At 36.3% G+C, this 18,000-nt stretch overlaps 1 protein-coding gene across 1 annotated transcript in view; it reads right to left on the reverse strand.

Annotated features, from left to right (window-relative positions):
• Positions 1-18,000, reverse strand: part of VWA8 (von Willebrand factor A domain containing 8) — a gene marked incomplete at its 5' end in the record, with an annotated part of 200,290 nt that overhangs the window by 130,747 nt on the left and 51,543 nt on the right. The window contains 4 exons of the mRNA XM_082496817.1: positions 2,273-2,350; positions 2,696-2,864; positions 11,610-11,723; positions 12,900-13,060. Coding sequence (XP_082352943.1) covers positions 2,273-2,350; positions 2,696-2,864; positions 11,610-11,723; positions 12,900-13,060 — 522 coding nt within the window. The remainder of the gene's footprint in view (positions 1-2,272; positions 2,351-2,695; positions 2,865-11,609; positions 11,724-12,899; positions 13,061-18,000) is intronic.

The raw sequence follows: 18,000 nt of genomic DNA on the forward strand, positions 1-18,000 counted from the left end.
GAAAAGTCCTGAAATTTGCCATCCAGGGAAAAAAATAGAAAAAGCAACACTTGATAAATTTCTGAGCCTTTTTCCCCTGCTTAACAACTTTTAAGCTTGAGAAATGTCTTAACATCAATTCTTTAATATTTAAAATAAAATATCATTCTATTAAATTGTACAAAACTGTTCTCAAATGCTAAGAAAGCAAAGGATAATACTTTTTAGCATAGCTCTGAGCAACGAGCAAGAATGATTTTGATTGGGCTAACTGCAAAGATTACTACTCCTGCTCCTCCTGCTTGCATTGATGGAAGATTGTGAAGCATCTTCTGAACCATCATAGTTTGCCACCCAGCATTATGGCCACTGTGATATAAATGATGGCATTTCAGGTATTATTTCAAGACCTACTCAGCCGTGTGTGAAGCATGGGCAAGGGAGAGGGGTGAGCGCTGTATCCTTGTTATCCCTGCTCACTAGCCAGAACCCTTGCTGCCTTTGGAGATTATATTCTCTTTCCAAAAGTATCTTAAAGAGCTGAAAGGTTCCCAAGAAGACTACGTTTTGGCAGGTAAGCAATGCTCCTAAGTCACAAGCTGTAGGACTGCACTGATGGAGAACAGCAACTGGGCACAGTAACTGAGGTAGTGTATTTCATACATTTTACCACCTTGACAAGTCCAGTCTCTCAGGACACAGGCATTTTAAAGTCTGAATTATACACAGCATCAGATCCTGCACTGAAGTAAATAAGCATTGAGGACAGGACCACAGAGGAAAAGCTGTATCACATCTTCTGAACATTTGCAACTAGCAGTTGAAGTTTAGGGAACAAAAATTCTTCTTTTGTCTTACCTGTTTGTTTTTTTTTAATATTTTATATTGAACAACTATAAACTCAAAATTGGGTTAGTGACAGCCTTTGTAATATATATCTATGAAGCATCTAATTCAACAGGATCTTGATTGTGGTCTCTAGATTCTATTGTAAACCAAGCAAACAATTACAATGACGTAGACAACGCCCACAGGCTGAATAGTCCACAGGTATTTTCCTATTGTTAACAAAATCACTTTAAACAATGGTTAATATTTCAGGATAATCTCTGGCAGAGGCTTACTTACTTAGGCAACTCTATAAATAGCCTAACATACCTAAGGCACACATTTCAGCTCTCCGCACAGGCATGCTATTCCCATGTCTCATGTCACTGCTGATCTACAAGAATCCTCCCTCAGTCCGTACTGTGACTCACTGCCCATCCAACATCATAAACTTCATTTAGATATTTCACAATGCTATAGACATCCACATATTTGGAAAGGATTTTTGTAATGCTCTGTTCAGGCATGGTATGTCTCCAAGTATGTCAAAACCCATACATTTATACATTAGGTGTAAGAAGCTAAATAGATGATAATAACAACACTGTCCCAAAGGTATACATAAAAGTTAACCTTTTTACTACTTTTTTTTTAAGCTCAGAAGAGCACAACAGTCTCTCTCAGCTTCTTAAATGGTAATACTGTAAAAACTATTACCCATGTTAAAGTCATGAAAACTAGGAACAGATTACATTTGCATACCAGCTGAACTGCCGGATTCCGCTAAAAATGTTTTACATTTTAGTTACATTAAAAACATCCAATGCTTTAGTTGTCATAGCAATAATTTCTTTTTCTTTTCACCGTGATTTGACTGTATCTTTTTAAAGAATTTTGTGGTTACTATGTCAGCAGAACTTATTTTTCTTGACAACCGAATAGCCTGTAGCAGTAACACAGCCAGGAGTTCTGGAGCTTTCCCTTTTCTTAGTCTTTGCTGTTGCCCATTGGCATTTTATAATGGTAAGGTACTTCCCTTTGCTCAAAAAGCCCGAATAATTTCACCCATCAAAGTTCCAGTGACTACAGCGAAGTAATCAAAAAATATTTGGACACACACGATTATATGCATACCTATCCAAAAGGCACCTCTAGCATGTTTCACTGCGAGCCATGTACTAAACCCACTGACAACGTGTGCTGTTCTTCCTGACTTCTCTGGGATTTGGTCAATTTCCTAAAAGCTTTATTTATGCAGATTCTAAAAATGTACATTATAAATCAAAAAAGTTTACAGTATGTGGTGCAGTAATTGCCAGCAATAATTTTCTGGGGCTGGTTTTCCAATCAGACAGTCTTTGAAATAGCACTATGGCTTAGCATGCTTCACCCAGCCTTTGTTAAAACAAACAGTCACAGTAGGAGAAAGTAAATTTAAAAAAAGAAAAAAAAAGAAAGGGCTCACTGTGGCATCATTTGTCTCCCGAAGCTTGTGTGTTAATGACAACAACTGCTCCACAGCAACACTGGGTACATTTGGAATCTGCTCAAAAGAAAAACAGTATTAATCTTACTGCAAGATGCGCAAGTTCCATATGCAGCTATACCCAGATGCAATGAACTTACAGTTACTGAAGTTGTTTTATGTCAACCAAAAAGGAATACAGTTTTAACGAAGCATTTTTCTATTACAGCATCATTTAATATCGCAATAAGAATGCTAATTTATATCAACACCATTAAAAGATAAGCAGATATGCTGCTTTGATAAGCTTTGAAAATGAAGACATTTATGCTACACTGCAATAGCAAAATATTTGTTATGTAGTAAATAATCATGTTTAGTAAGCTACAGTCAATAAGTGCCTAAAATACTGAACGTAGTTACCATTTCTTTAATAACTTGAATTTCTTCACTCTTGCTTAAAGATCGAATATTATGAAAAAGAAACAGCGTCAGAAACTCTGGACCCAGCCATTGTTGGGTACTACTTCCAATGACAGGTGGTTCTGCTAAGACCACTATTCTGAAAGAAGGATGGATAGGAAAGATAGACCTGCAAAAAAAAATTTAAACACGTGTTAACTGGCTTAAGCAGTGAATATCAAATGTAATTTTTACAATAGAAAAAAAAAAAAGAATTAAATTATTTTACTGAGTCATATCACTGCCCATTCAGTTCATTTGCAATGAAACTTTATTTTTAAAAATAAAGACAAAGACTGGATAATGCAACTTGCAATTTTATAAATTTACATTTTTTTTATGCTCGGAAGGGTACACAAGTCTCCTCATCTGCAACAGGACCTGCGTGCCTCAAGACAAACAAATACCAGCAACTGAGCTACAGTCTACTGCATTGTATGCCTGAAACAGACACATCTAAAGGACTTATACAAGCGCTTTACCTAAAGCAGGATGTCTCACAGGCAAATCGGGGAGAGAACAAGAGCTACCAGAGCTGCAGTAATGAGTGAGTTCTTTTACTCAATTAGACTGACAGAAAAGATGACACTATAGAGACTGGCCTAGATACCATGAAGAGCTGGATTTAGTAACAGTTTAGGAACATTTCCCCTTACTCATGCTCTTTGTGGTCCTTGGAAAATCACATAGACTCTTGGGGTGGGATTAATATGCCTAACTTCATAATATTTCTGAAAGTTAGACTTCAAAGACCAAACCAGTCACCCCACCCTTGGCTCATTTTAGAGTCACCATGGGGAGACAGGTCCCTCCAAGGGCAGATTAAACACTTACAAGAACTTAAGAAATGCCCTACTGGGTCCTTCAATCCACCCATCTAGCTACGTGTCCTGTCTCTGATTATCATAGCTGGAGATACTCCTTGAGTAAAGTACCTAAGCCTAGCAACTACCTGTCCTGCTCATACTCTCCCAGCACCCTCAATCATATCTTCAAGGACATTGGAGCGTAGATCTCTATTTGCCTTAATGTCTGTTTACCCACAAGTTTGTCTAAACCCTTTCATCCTATGTGCCTCCACAACTTCCTGTGCCAACACATTCGCTGTTCATTGTTGTAAAAGATATTTCTGTTACTATTATTTTTATAAAATCTTTACAGAACTGACCTGCTAGTTTCAGTGTCCCCTAGTTCACACTGCAGGATTTGGTGACTAACAGTCTCTTAGATACCTGCCTATTTGATTCCAGTGAAGATAATGGGAGCTTACTGCGATCAATACAAACTAAAATATACATTTTTAGATGTGTGTGTTAAGGCAGTAGAAGACCACTGCCTCCGTTTTGGGTGTCTTTGCCTTCTTCACATCTTTTGTCTCCCTTATCTATGCAATATTATCACCTCTTCTGACTGGGAATTCATTAGTACTCATCAATCAGCACAACTGCATGATCTCTAGAAGCAGCAGAAATAATAGACAGTAACAAGTCAGATACAAAAGCCAGTCAAATTGTGCAAGGAGGGTCTGTTTTCAACAATTAATTTCACAGTACTCCTACTAAAATAGGAGATGTTAATTTGGAAAAAGCAAGTGAAATTTAATTAGACAGCTTATATTACCAGATATGCCTGTTATCATGTCATTTTCCATATAAAATACTGCATTTGAAATCAGAACACTTGGCGGTAAGTATTCTTCCCGGGTAAAGTGAGGGGGGAAATGATGGCATAGCAAGAAAATCTGAAGACAGAATATGACTATTAAACACAAATTAACCAATCTACTGCATAGTTGGCGCTCATCTGTTCATCAGAACAATAAACCTGTGATACAACAGAACTATTATAGCAGTCTTTTGTATCAAAGCAAACACAGTGGGGTAGCATGAGTTATTCTCAGCTGAAAGTCATAAGCCTAGAAGCTACTCCCTGATTGATAAAAATAGAAATAGATGCCTGAAAACATCACATGAAAGAGGAACCAATGGGAGTGTCACTGTCACTAAGCATAAAAGAAGGTCAGGGAACATTACCCAACCTTATTATAGAAGAAAATGTTTCCTGGATAGGATAAATACATATACTCCCAGACTCACCTCCTATCCCCCATTACTAAGAGAAAAAACAATGCTCTTCCAGCAATCCACCAAATTCAAAGGACCAATTTTGGTCCTTCTGCAGTACAATAACAGAACACAAGAAGCATTCAGCTTTCCCTAGAAATGGGAACACATTTCTCTTGTACCACCTCCATGTCACTGCCTGACTCGAATGGCATGGTGGGGAGAGCCAGGGAGGGCATGGGGAGAAGCGGGAGGAGAGGAGATGCAAAGTCAGGGCAAGCTAACTTGGTGATATCACTTAAAGTCACTGGACTTGGATGTATCACAACATCACTGCTCTAGGTTTCACGTTTGTAAACATGAAAAAAGCTATTTGGCTACTTCAAAAGCCTATTGTTTGGACTGATGTTTGCAATGTTGAAAACGTCAAGCTAAGTGTATTATTATAATAAATGACACAAATGACTCCTGCAATGCTCTGAAAGTTCCCAGCTTCCATCAGCACAACTGAAGTGCTTCAAAGTTGTTCCATCATATTTCCGTATTTCAGATCAAGTCTCTAAAGGAACATAATATGGAGCTCCTACGTGGAGCTATATTTTATAAAAAAGAAATCCTTGACATCTTGTATTCTTTGCAGATGAAGGCCAAGTAAGTATATCTTGTTAAAAACTTGACACCTTTTAAATTAATGAGCCTCAAGCACAGTGGGAAGATTTGGTGTTAGTTGATTAATACAAAGAGTCTCTATCCTTCTCTCTATTAAATGTTTACTGACAACACAGTGAGCAAAGTACTCTCTGAATAATATGCATGTCCCTCTTTCGACATCAGTGTTTAATTCCAAACAAGGATTACCGCCACTGCTCTAAAGAGGAAGATCAGAACACAGTCTGTTCAGGGTGATTTTAGGGAAAGATTTTCTTGTTATTGACACATGGTTCTGATTAATTGAAGCTTTTCCTAAAAACAAACAAACAAACAAACAAACAAACAAACAAAAAAAACAACAAAAAGAAGCAGAACAGCATTCCTTTTGGTTGTCTCTTTCTGTAATGTGATTTAATAAATCTCATTTTCTATCAAATTTTATGAGTTGGGAATTGTTATAATACTAGGATCACAATGACCTATTGCTGTTTGCTTGTTGTTTTTCTTAAATTTCATCACAGTCTAAAATTAACAGATTGCTTTATCTGAAAATTGATTAACTGGAAAAAAAAAACACAACAAAAAAATGAAGTAAAAGCTAGGAAATGTAAGCAATTAAAAAATGTTATTGCTTTTTAAATTCACTCCCTGCCACATTTTATATTTGTCTTATCTACTTTGTGTTCCCTTCAGCCTAATCGCATGGAAAATAATCCACTGTCTTCAGGGCATTAAAACCACCCATGCATTATGAGTGACTTCTTTTAGCTTTTGAAGAATCCTATTATATACCTACTTCTAGATTTTCCTATAATAGCTGCCTTTCTGCTCACCACACCAAGGACTTATCTCTCTGTGTGTGTGCACCTGTGCTGGGGAAGGGGGATATCCACCCAAACAGGTTAAAATACAGCACCATAACACAAACCAACACTTTTACAGTATCTGTCTCAGTGAAGTAATGGATGATTACAGAAGACATTCTATGCAGAAATCTTGGATATGCACAGTACTTGAACGCACTTTCTCCTTATCTCTGAACCTGTTCATGAAAATGAATCATACAATCATTAAATGAATAAGGAATCAGCAGCTATAAATTCCTTCTACGTAAAAGATCTTTAAGGACCATCTGTCACTTTCTCAAGGGCAACTTTTTTTTTTTCTTCTCTTCAAACTCATCAACTAAAATACCTAGTTTCCTCAAATGAGTGAACGTCATCATACTATGACTGTTTGCTAACTTAACTCCACAGCCAAACTGGCACAAGAAAAGAATAAATGAAAAAGTACTCTGTGCCCACTGCTAGTTACCTTGCAGCTTACAGGCTTTCAGCACGCCAAGTATCCCAAAATCTCACAAAGACTGCTTGCACTTGTCAGTCCTGACAGAGCTATTGCACCCACCAGTCTGAAGCTCTTCTGAGAAAAATGCTAGTAGATACCACAGATGTAGAAACGTAATGAAATAATAGTGAACATATAACTCAATGACAATAATTAACATAATTTAAAGTAAGAATATATTTTATTAGCTCTTACAGAGGTAATAAAACTTTTAAATGAAGTTGTACAAAAATATAATTTATGAATAATAGTGTTTTAACCTGCAAAACTTGAAAACCATCTGAAAACCAAACAATACTTTCCTCTTTGTCCAGCACTGCTAATAACACTGCCATGGTTTAAGTACGTTCACATTCTCTACTGTAATACTGTTTATATTTGTATACAGAGGCATGTGATTTCTTTATACCACAGTGTGATCTGAAATACTATCACTTAAAAAAAAAAAACAAACAAACAAAAAACCCCAAACAAACCTCTTGACTTATCAGGGTTAGAAATTAAGTGACAGATTGTGCAGTATTGTCCTTTCTATTCTACTACACATATTGAGTATTATTGTTGAAGTACTAAAAATTAAACGCACTAGGACTGTGAAAAAAAATCTTTTTTTTTACTATCAAATATTTTCATATAGAAGCATGAAAGTTTAGTACAAAATGTGTCTTGCTTGACTGAAGAAGAGATCCTAAACTTCTCCATTAGTGTCTCAAATTTTTCTCTTCTTAGAAGTGGGAAAAGTCTTTAGGTGTGTCAAATCCTTTTATAAATACAGACTAAAAAAAAATGTTTACAGAAGTTTTGCCTCATTGGTTAGCAATAGTATTCCCTTTCTCTGAAACAGATTTAAATGGAAATCCTGTTTTAAAATTCCATTCATAAAGTACTGAGTCCAACTAGTCCACTAAAAAGCATTAGCAGTTGTTCTTTTCCATTATGAAAGACATATTTGTATTTATGTAACTTACAACTGCATCTAGACACCTCATTAGTGAGTCCTAAATTAAGGGAACAGGGAGCAACAGTGAGTTATTTTGTACTTATGAATGATTAGAAGTAGCACAGAAGACAGAAACTGCAAAATATACTACAAATAGTCACTACAATCAAGGACACTTATGTACAGCAAAGCTGACCCGAATGGGGGGAAAAAAGTATGTGCTCCATGTTCTCAATTTTTTAATTTTTTTTTTCTTTTACACATGGCAGTAAGGTATCAGTTCTTCTCCATCACTGCTGCCTTCCAGCCTCCCGCTACTGCTTTTTCTGAAATCCTGAAGATGGCCCTGCCCGCTCCCGAGCTAATGATTTCCTAATGAAGCTTTTGGCTTCTTTCTTTCAAATTCCAGTCCTTCAGAAATATTGCTTTTTCTCTTGATTGTGTATTGCCTCTGTTTATGACTATTTTCAGCTACTTCATTTAAGTCTTGTCTGACTGCTTAGACATTTAAAACTGTCATGCGCTTTCACTGAATCATTGATGTGTCTTTTGGTATGTTTTTTCTTCTTCCACTGTTTCACACGAGAACTACATTAGTACATGAGATCAGGTAGATAATAAAAAGGTTAACACAAAATAAACTCCCTACTTTTTTAACTGAACAGTATATATTCTACGTACAATATTTAAAATATGTATGCTGATTCCCAATATATAAATGAGAATTCAGGCCTCAGACAGAATGAGTGAGACTGGGAGGCAGGGGGAAAGAGGGGATGAGGTGGGAAGTCAGAATAATGTCCTGATTCAAACAAAACTTGAAACCACCTTCCCTAGGGAACTTTCTTATTGGAAAAGTAATCTTAATGTGTCACTCAGCAAACATTCCAGATTCAGTCGCAGAAGAACTGGGAATGGCAGCGTATATTCTGTGTGCCTGGCAAAGAGCAATTGTACTGAAATTACTTTAACCAAATCCAGTAAATCAGGATAAGTAAAGCTCTCACCTTGCTCTAACATCAGAACGCTAGCCACAGCCACTGACACACAGTGAAAGACGTACTATTTCTCACCGACATGGAAAGCATCTCCCAGTCATGATTTAGAAGTAACAATTTTCCCAGCCAATCTTCTAATAAATTCAAGGTACAACATATTCTCTATAACATCTCCACAAGGCAATCTTTTGTGGACAAACAAGGGATGGTTAGCACCATGTTGTCTTCTTAGGCTGTGATTAAATCAGCTGTCAGTACCTAGGTATCACCTGCTGAGAAGGTGTCTGGAGAGAAGGGCTAATTCTGCACAGCCATTCTGCACCACTGGAAGGTACTGAAGCTTGCAGTGACGGATAACTGCTGCTGAAAAGGACGAGTAGCAGGAAGGAATGCAGTATTGGAATCAAAGAGCAACTATTGCCATTGTGTCCTGGAGCCAGTGAAAGGTAGTGATGTTTGCAGAATACATAAGGGACCAAAACCAAGATGATGTCCTGGAACACCTTCAGTTCCTCAAGGGCTGATGAGAACAGTGCCCTCTCTACAGAGGAGTGGTTCACTGATGCCAAAGAAGCCCATGGCCAAAACCAAGGAAGTGGATACATGTTTGCATTACTTTACCCTGGCTTCTTTTGAATAAGTTACTAGAGGAGAAAGTTGAACAAGGGCCAGATTGAACATTTCAGCGCAATGGACTTCAGCTAATTCAGTACAAAACATTTTCATCTGTACCCAAGACAGTGCTAAATGGTCACACTGAGCTTCCAGATGCAAGAATGTCTATATAGTGAGGTTTCTCTTTATTTTTTTTTTTTGTTTTAAGATCAAGTACTAATCAGAAATTCCTGTCTAAGAAAATAGATACCCTGCATTCATGGATTAGAGGGTGAAAGCTAACTCTCAGTTGAGTAGATCAAGTAGAGTTAATAATTCACACTAAATTCTGTTGCAGAATATAAAGGTGGCTAGGTAAAAGCAGTACATTGCGATCTGAAGGAAAGGGGACACCCTTCTGAGGAAAGCCAAAGACTTTCAGAGCCTCCAAAGTAGTCGAAAGCAATGCACAATTACCATTGAATAGTGGAACCAAAAGGTTACTCAATGACACCAAAGGGAAGGAAAGCGGGTACAGAGGTAGCACAGTAAGAAGATAAGTCTGCAGAACAGTCATTAAGATGACAGCTTGGACAGTTGTCATAGTCTAAGAGATAATGTAGGTTATAAGGGAGTCCGCTGCCGAAACAGCCATAGTTAGGACAAACAGGGAGACATGGAATCCAGATGGAATGCTCTATTCTTGTGAGAGACATTTGATCCAGGAAGATGGGCAGCACTGAAGATGAATGTGTGATGAATTTTCCAGGTTTTTGGAGTATATTGGCATGAACTAAAAGGTACCACATAGTAAGCAAAACAGCACAGCCACTGCCATTCTGCCTGGAAGCACCTCAGACAAGACCATGAACACAGAGCAGGGAGGAGACTCACACCACGACTAGATGTATTTTGAAGTACAAAGTCCAATGAAAAGTTGGGATACAATCGAGATGGATCCTTGGGGCTTTTTTGCTTCTCTTTTCAAAGCCTGGGCTTAAAACCCTGATAAACAGAATGCTTCCCCGATACACAGTCCTTCACTCAAATAAAACAAATGCAGGAAATGCCCATCTAGCTGGGTGTACGGCCTCAGCAGAGTGGATACAATTTGCAACAAGTAGGCTTAGATCACACCATACCCACAAAGAATCAAAATAAATGCTATGGAAGACTTAAAATGAAGTTTGTTTTGTTTCGTTGTTGGTTGTTTTGTTTTGGGTTTGTTTTTTTTTTAAAAACACAGTATTTTGGATCAAAAGGGAACCAGAAATAACAAAACAACCAGGCAGTAAAAGAGAAACAGCTTTTTCAAAGGGCAGACTACAAAGGAGGTCAAAGAAAAAAAAAATCGTATTCGGAGAAACAATTGAGAGAAATGGGGTGTCACATCATGAATGCGTCCCTACTATAGCTGATAAGACCTCTTCAAAGTTTGGTCACGTGCACAAACTGCAGTGTAAATATGAGCACAGACACCTGATATAAAACTTCAGCTGTTCTTTCAGAGGTTAGAGCCATTTAGGAACCACAGTATGTTTAGCTCTTTGTATATTACTGAGTATTAGATTGTAGTTGTTTTGATGTACAGTCAGTAATACCCCTCCAATTAACTAAGAATTGGTCAGCAGTGTTTGACTATGTATCAAGTATGGCCATTAGAGGACTAGAAAATGTTTCTATCTGTGGAATGTTTCTAGCAGACAAGTGGAAATGAAGAAACAAAAAGAACAAGCATAATGTGTCCCAACCCATCCTTAGGATTTCCTGCCCTATATTACTTGTAAATTAAATACCAGCTTTCTAGCTAATGAGGTAAAAGAAAGTCACAAGTTGCACTTAACTTCAATTTAGCTTTATTTTCCAACACCCTTAATAAAATGTTCCAAAATCACATATTGTATACCTTTATATCTATGTTTTTATGTACTTATAATTTCTCTTCAATTTCTAACTCCTTCTGTTAAAGGATATTGAATGTTTTCCTTTTTAGTTTGAGCACTCTAAACAGGATATAATTTTCTCATGCCACAAAAAGAAAAAAGCTCTTGAGGAAACTGATGTTTAAAATACATTTCTCTTAGTGATTAGAAGGTATCAATTTAATAGGGAAGCATTTTGGATTATGTTACTGTGAAAAAAACAAAACAAAACAAAACAAAAAACAAAAAACCAAAACAAAACACAAAAAAAACCAAAAGAAACCTCCCCCCAAAAAGGAGATTAGGCTCCTTACAGGATGAAATGCTGTTTGCATTATATAGTCGTAGCTGACACTTTACCTTTCCTGTAGTTTCTCATCAGAAATCTGTAATTCTTCTTTCAAGTTTTGGTATCTATCCTTCCTTAATAATCTGGTACCATCATAAAGGGTCAGTTCTCTGTCATGTATTAATCTGTTTGAAAATGAAGAATAAGCTTTTGATTGTTTTTTAAAATACTTGTATCAACTAACACTTTTCTAAAAAGCTACCTCAGTCAACAAGGGTCATAGTAAAAAGTTATACCAATTTAAGATGCATCCAGGTGTGGAGGTAAAATAATATGCATAAGTAAACAGATTCAACGCCTAGTGAGTTAGTGAACTTAGTTTAAATAGATGTGGTGAGAAAATGAAAAATAAAAAACCTCTTTCTTACTAGTAGAGTGTGCATACATGGCATGTAACAGCCATTTTATTATACTTGTACCAAGTAATATACTCCTGTTTTGTTTCTTTAAGCAATATATTTCAGTTGACTTTAATGATTAGCATACATACAGACCCAGCTGTTATTTTTTTAATGCAGAAGTTGATTAGATATAACACATGCACAGAAGAAGAATCAGAAGGCAAAGCTAAACTGATTAAAAAGGAAAAAAACGGGCGAGCATGTTTCTCTTTTCTGCCCGCCTGCATACATATATAATAAAAGCAGGCACAAAATGTTTTTGCTACAACCTGCTTTTAAAGCTGGTGATGTCCTTTAAGTTTGCAAAAGGCAGTATACGATGCAGGCACATGAAATTGCAGAAAAATTTCACCTGACAATATAGATTATTATTAACATAGTATTTGCTATTACTACTTCTGTTCTGCAAAGTTTAATATATTTTTTATTGAATTATGAAATAATGTTTAGAAAGAGTTCTTTGCAGTCAATATAAAGTATGTTTTTACATATAACTGTAATGATCACATTTTATTTAGAAGCAGAATGCAAAGTATTTTAAATGTTTTCTGGCATCTTGCATTTTCAAATCATTGCAGAAATATTACTAAGTTTTAGATTTCATAAGTTCAGATTTTTCATAAGTTCATTCTTCAATTCAGACTTACATTCTGTATTTACAAAGAGCTGAAACTTCTTGTATTCTCATAGATTTACAAAGAACATGAAAGAATTGCTCCTGCTTTTAAGTATGTAAAGACTGAACATTACATATTCTATGAAACTTCAATGCTCAGCTTCATTTTTAGAGTATTCTTGAAGTTATAAAGCGTTATTCACCAGAAGGAAGTTAATTTCTCAGTATGCATGCGCTCAATAACAGATCACGTGCACCCAACTTATCCATGCTCACAACCTGACCTTTGAAGTACAGCTAGAGTGCCAGGGTTAATTCGATGAATGCCATCAAGAATAACAAGCTTTCCTTCCAGGGCAGCAGTAACAAGTGGCGATGGTCTCCAAGCAGTGTCTCCGTTAGGAAGAGTATACCTTTGCTGTAGCAAATCTCTAGCCGTCATATCCTGTAAGTATCAATTCATAAGAAGAATGTATTTATGCTCCATTTTCTTCATCTACAAATACATGTTTTCTCCTTTAAAAAAATGCATTCTGTTTTTCCTGAGAATATACTCGAAGAACATTATCAGGAAATCTTCAATTACTTTTCCAAAGAGTATTAGAAATACACACACACACAAAATGTTAAACAGTCTTTGGAAGTTCTAGACTGCCAACATCACCTCTTTGAATCCAGAATAAAAGCCCTTTTTTTCCCCCCCTCTTAAACGTAATGCAAGCACATGACAACTTGTACACAGCTTTGTGTACAGAAGGGGGCAGCAATTTATACCTGGAACAAACAAGAGTCATTTATTTCACATAGAAGTAGTCACCTGAAAGAGCAAAGATTTCATCATTAATCTTGAACACAAACCAGCATGACATTCCACCTCTCAGCAGGAAAATGCAATGGAAGCATCAGAGAATAAAGGACAGAGTAAGAAAAAAAAGTCAGAACACACAAAATATCAAAAGTACATAGAATATCACAAAATAATACTTAAGGGATAAATCAAAACCAAAGGCAAAAATCTAGCATATCCTCCAGCCCACATATTTCAGATGCTCCATTATAACAGGTAAGCACTAAAGCAACAAAGACGTAATAGCCATTGTGTAACCTGGAAGATGAAATTCCTTCCTCAGGCTGTGCTGTGAACACAACTTAAACCTAAAATCAGATGCGAAAAATATTTTCTATTGTAGCTGTAGCTTTTGCATATGTCCTTTTCACAACTATAAAACCCTTTGAACTTTAAAGAATAAAAATAGAACACATTACGTCATATGCGCTGAATCATTTCCTCTTTTTACATTTCCTTAAAAGCCTTAAAATAACAGGACAAAGTCTGGTTCCCTCAGTGCTTCCACGTTTGTATAATTTAAAGCCTCACATTCAAATCCACAAAACCAGACCACATTTTTATTGTTGTATTTCTGGTTTTTTACTGCTGTGTTTGCTCTTGTCTGTTTTATTAATGAATTAAACTATAAGCAGAACGTGAAATATTTTTATCAAAGCCAGAGATGAATGCAAGTTTTTTTAGGACTCGCAGCAGAAGTGTGCATTCAGTAGATAGTAAATGCTGTATAACTGAATATTTAACTAACACACCTTCTGAAAATTCACCTCTAGTGGAATGAAACAAGGTGCAGTATGAATTGATTGGGAGCCTAGTATGCTATATAGCATGTCCACCTATAATCCAAAAACAACTTGAGAACCATGCATTAATTTTCCGGAGATAAAATCAGAAGAGTATTTTGCTGCAAAATATTTTCTGAAATATAAAATGAATGTTTATATTGAAATTTAAATGGTTGAATGATATGAAATTTAGTGATGCGTTAAAAAGAACTATCATTCACTAACACTTGCACAATTTCTGTAAGGGATTTGTTTTATAGCTAAGTACCTGCCCAGTGATTTATTGTTTCTATTTACTTACTCTAAACCAATTTTTAATATATGATATTAAAAATATACATTATGAGATATAGTGTTATAATACTCTAAACACTAAAAAACCTTCCCTTTGGAGGGGAGGTAATAGAAATATATGAATTATTTTTTTCCCCTTGTTTTGGGCAAAGAAATGGCAACATTATATTGCCTTGTGAAACAAAATGCTTATTTTAATTTGTAACAGTCATTGTAACTTACGTGTTTTATATTGCATTGCTTATTTCCTAAAATATCTTTTATACAGGATATATACAGTATACAGGAAAAAAGATGTTTAGGAGAGAAAACAAGTAGGATAACTTCTATTTCAGCCCCTTTAGCAGCTATAGCAATACAAGCCTCCAACCTAGCCGTTTTCCATGGCTCACAGTGATAATCATATTCTTGGCAATTATGAGGTGAAAAATCTACGTCTCCTGCTTTTCATGCCAATTTGGACTCATATTTTGTTAGTATTTCTCAAATAAAAAATTGGAAGGAATTTTTTTTTTTAAATTATGCAAAAAAAAGAAATAAAAAGAAATCTTAGAAACAAAAACATCACAGTACACAAACACTAGTGATGTGCTTAAAAGACTGGTTTTGCTGGGGAAGAAAAGGAGCAAGCTGCTGGAAAATGTTTTAACATCACTTTGAATATTGCTTTTTGTCCCCCCTGAAACTCTGGGGGGAGAAAATGTTTTATTTTAAACAATTTAAACCAAAAGTTCCCTAACTACATTCCATGAAGAACTAGCTGGCTGCTGCTTCTCATTTGCTGTTGCTTAACTGCATTAAGAGACAACATAAAAACAAACCTTTCCTAATCAGGATGAGTTTCCTTCGTCAGCAATTTGCCTACATGGAATTATATATAATGAGAAATCCATATAATGATGTCAGATATCACAAACAAGACAGGAGTTGTTCTCTGAGCCAACTGTTAGTATAAGAGATGATCAATGTGCTCAAAAGGTTTGGGAGTTTTTTTTCCTGTGAAATCAATATAAAGAGCTATGCCTGTTCACACTATTCAAGCCCTTAAATCAACTTCAGATGGCAAAAATGATGAAGCAAATATTAAAACTAAAAGTAAACATTATATATATAAACATCTAAGAATTTGTCACAGAGCTTGAAGAAAACCAGTGCTATTGCTTCAGATCAAGGATAAGTGCCCCACTACTTATTTTTGTGCCTGCAGAAATTATTGGAAAACAAAAATGAACCATAGGATAAATAAAAGCCTCCTTATTTTTAGAAATGCATTGAGGACAATACGATGTCTCTCTCAAAAAATCAAAAAGGACACTTTTTTGAACCAAAGTAGAAAAATCTGATAGATTTACAGCATTATCAAACTTCTCATAGCCTTCATTGCTGAATTACTGTATGAAATAATACATTTAACATTTGTACTGTCATTTAATTATCCTATTATTTAGCTATGCAAAGCCCCGATAAGTTCTTACATATTTTAAGACAAACAAATGCATTCTTAAAAGTTATCAGAAGATGTATAGCTGAGCTACATTCAATCATTTTTTTATACGCTACTTCCAGTAAAAAATTTTGAGATTATGTAAGACATTGCACATAGGAATTATCTACACACATAGATATACATGTGGATCTTACCTAGACTTGACTACACAGGAATTCATAGTGAACAATAAGCTCACAAACAGTCATTTATTTGCCTTAGCGATAGTGTTCATTATCACCAAAAAGCCTCTCTATAAAAACCCTCTGCCCTTTGAACTTGGTCAAACCCTGGTGAAACCAAAGGAAAGGTTTGCTTCAGTGGGAAATACTTCAAACCTTTGGCCTAGATTTTCTTTCTGTAGGAATTACAGATCCCTCCGAAAGAAAGATGTTTACCAAGTACCTAATTTGTCAGCTCTTCTCATGTGTCTCCAAAAAGGAAGTCTTCTGCTCCTATCCAGTGAAGCCATACTAATTAAAGGTAGGATGTTGAAAAACAGTGGCCATGTTTTTAACCAAAGAATTGTCTAATTTTGCTGGCAAGTACCCAATACCATATTACATGTGTGCCTGTCCTTAAGCTGGTTGTCAAGTCACAAAAAGTTTTTTCCTGGGATGATTTAAAAATACATTCACGGTGACAAATACAGAGAGAAGTATGCAGGCTAGATGGACACATTCAGTTCTGGCTCAAAAAATGCACACCTAACTCACTATACCACTGTACAGATCTAATAGGCGCTGCTGGGAATCCAGGTATATTACTATAAACACAACACTGCATTGATGAGGCTACATAGCTTTAGAACCGAAATCTGTTTGCACCTGGCAACGTTAAAGCATAAGAAAAGGGCACAAATCATCCGTCTGACTTCATCTACCCAGACACAATTTCAGAGTCTGTGCCTTTATCAGCTGAAGCCACATAGGGGGAAGGAAAAGCAGTGGGATCCTGTCTGGGGAGGTTCTCAGCAACGCAGGAAAACATAAAATGGACTGGCTTTCTTTTTTTCATCATCAGTAATATTTCCCTTTTCTATTTTCTCTCACTTTGTGTCTGTTTCAACCCTTCAACCCCACCACCCATTTCTGTCAGTGTCTCTCTCTCCCCACATGCCACTGCACTGCCAAATCAGCTGCCACTGCCATTTCTTCCTTTGGAGGTCTCCATGCTGCCTGGGAAAAATTTAAATAAGCTAAGGGATGGAAGAAAGACCAATATATTGCATTAAATCTGATGCTAAAGTTCCCCTGCAACATTGCCAATTATCACTTACAACTGTAAATCCTGGTGTATTTCGACTAACAAGGTCATGGGAGCCTCTTGACTTCATATTTTATTTGAGAGTGTTTTCATTCCTCAAGGTTATGGAGAAAAAGAAAAACCTTACATATTTGATCCCTACTATGAAAAGCTAGCAAATTAATTAATTCTACTTTTTAATCTTGTAATTTTTCAGTTTCTGTCATGAGGTTAGAGCATATCAAGATCTAAGACTTACAATACTTTCCAAACATGTACTAAGTGACCACTGGCTATGGGAGATCACTGTTAAGCATGACAGATCTTGGGGTTTGCAAAAAATCCTCTAGTGCTGTGACAAAGCCTGAAGCACTGTCTGGATGAAATCAAAGGAAAAAACCCTAAATGTACAGCAACCCCACTGTGCCATGTTTACCATACTCCAAGAAAACCGACAGCTCCAAAACCTTCATTCCCATACTATTCTGCATGTCCGACCTTCCTGGAACCATTCTTACTACTTCTATGTTAATCTTTTTAAATACAAACTTCACATTTCACTCAGTAAAAACATTCACTCTGCTGTCACCACCTTCAAAACCCATGGATGCCCTTAAGATTTCTCGAGTTCTTCTTGTCATTTTGCCCCATGACTGTCCTTCTAAGGCAACTACATCAACTGCCTCTGCACCTCACAAACAGAGTTTGTGCACATTTCTCCCCAAATT

The sequence above is a fragment of the Vanellus vanellus genome, assembly GCF_965231255.1.
Source record: "Vanellus vanellus genome assembly, chromosome: 1".
Lineage (NCBI taxonomy): Eukaryota > Metazoa > Chordata > Aves > Charadriiformes > Charadriidae > Vanellus > Vanellus vanellus.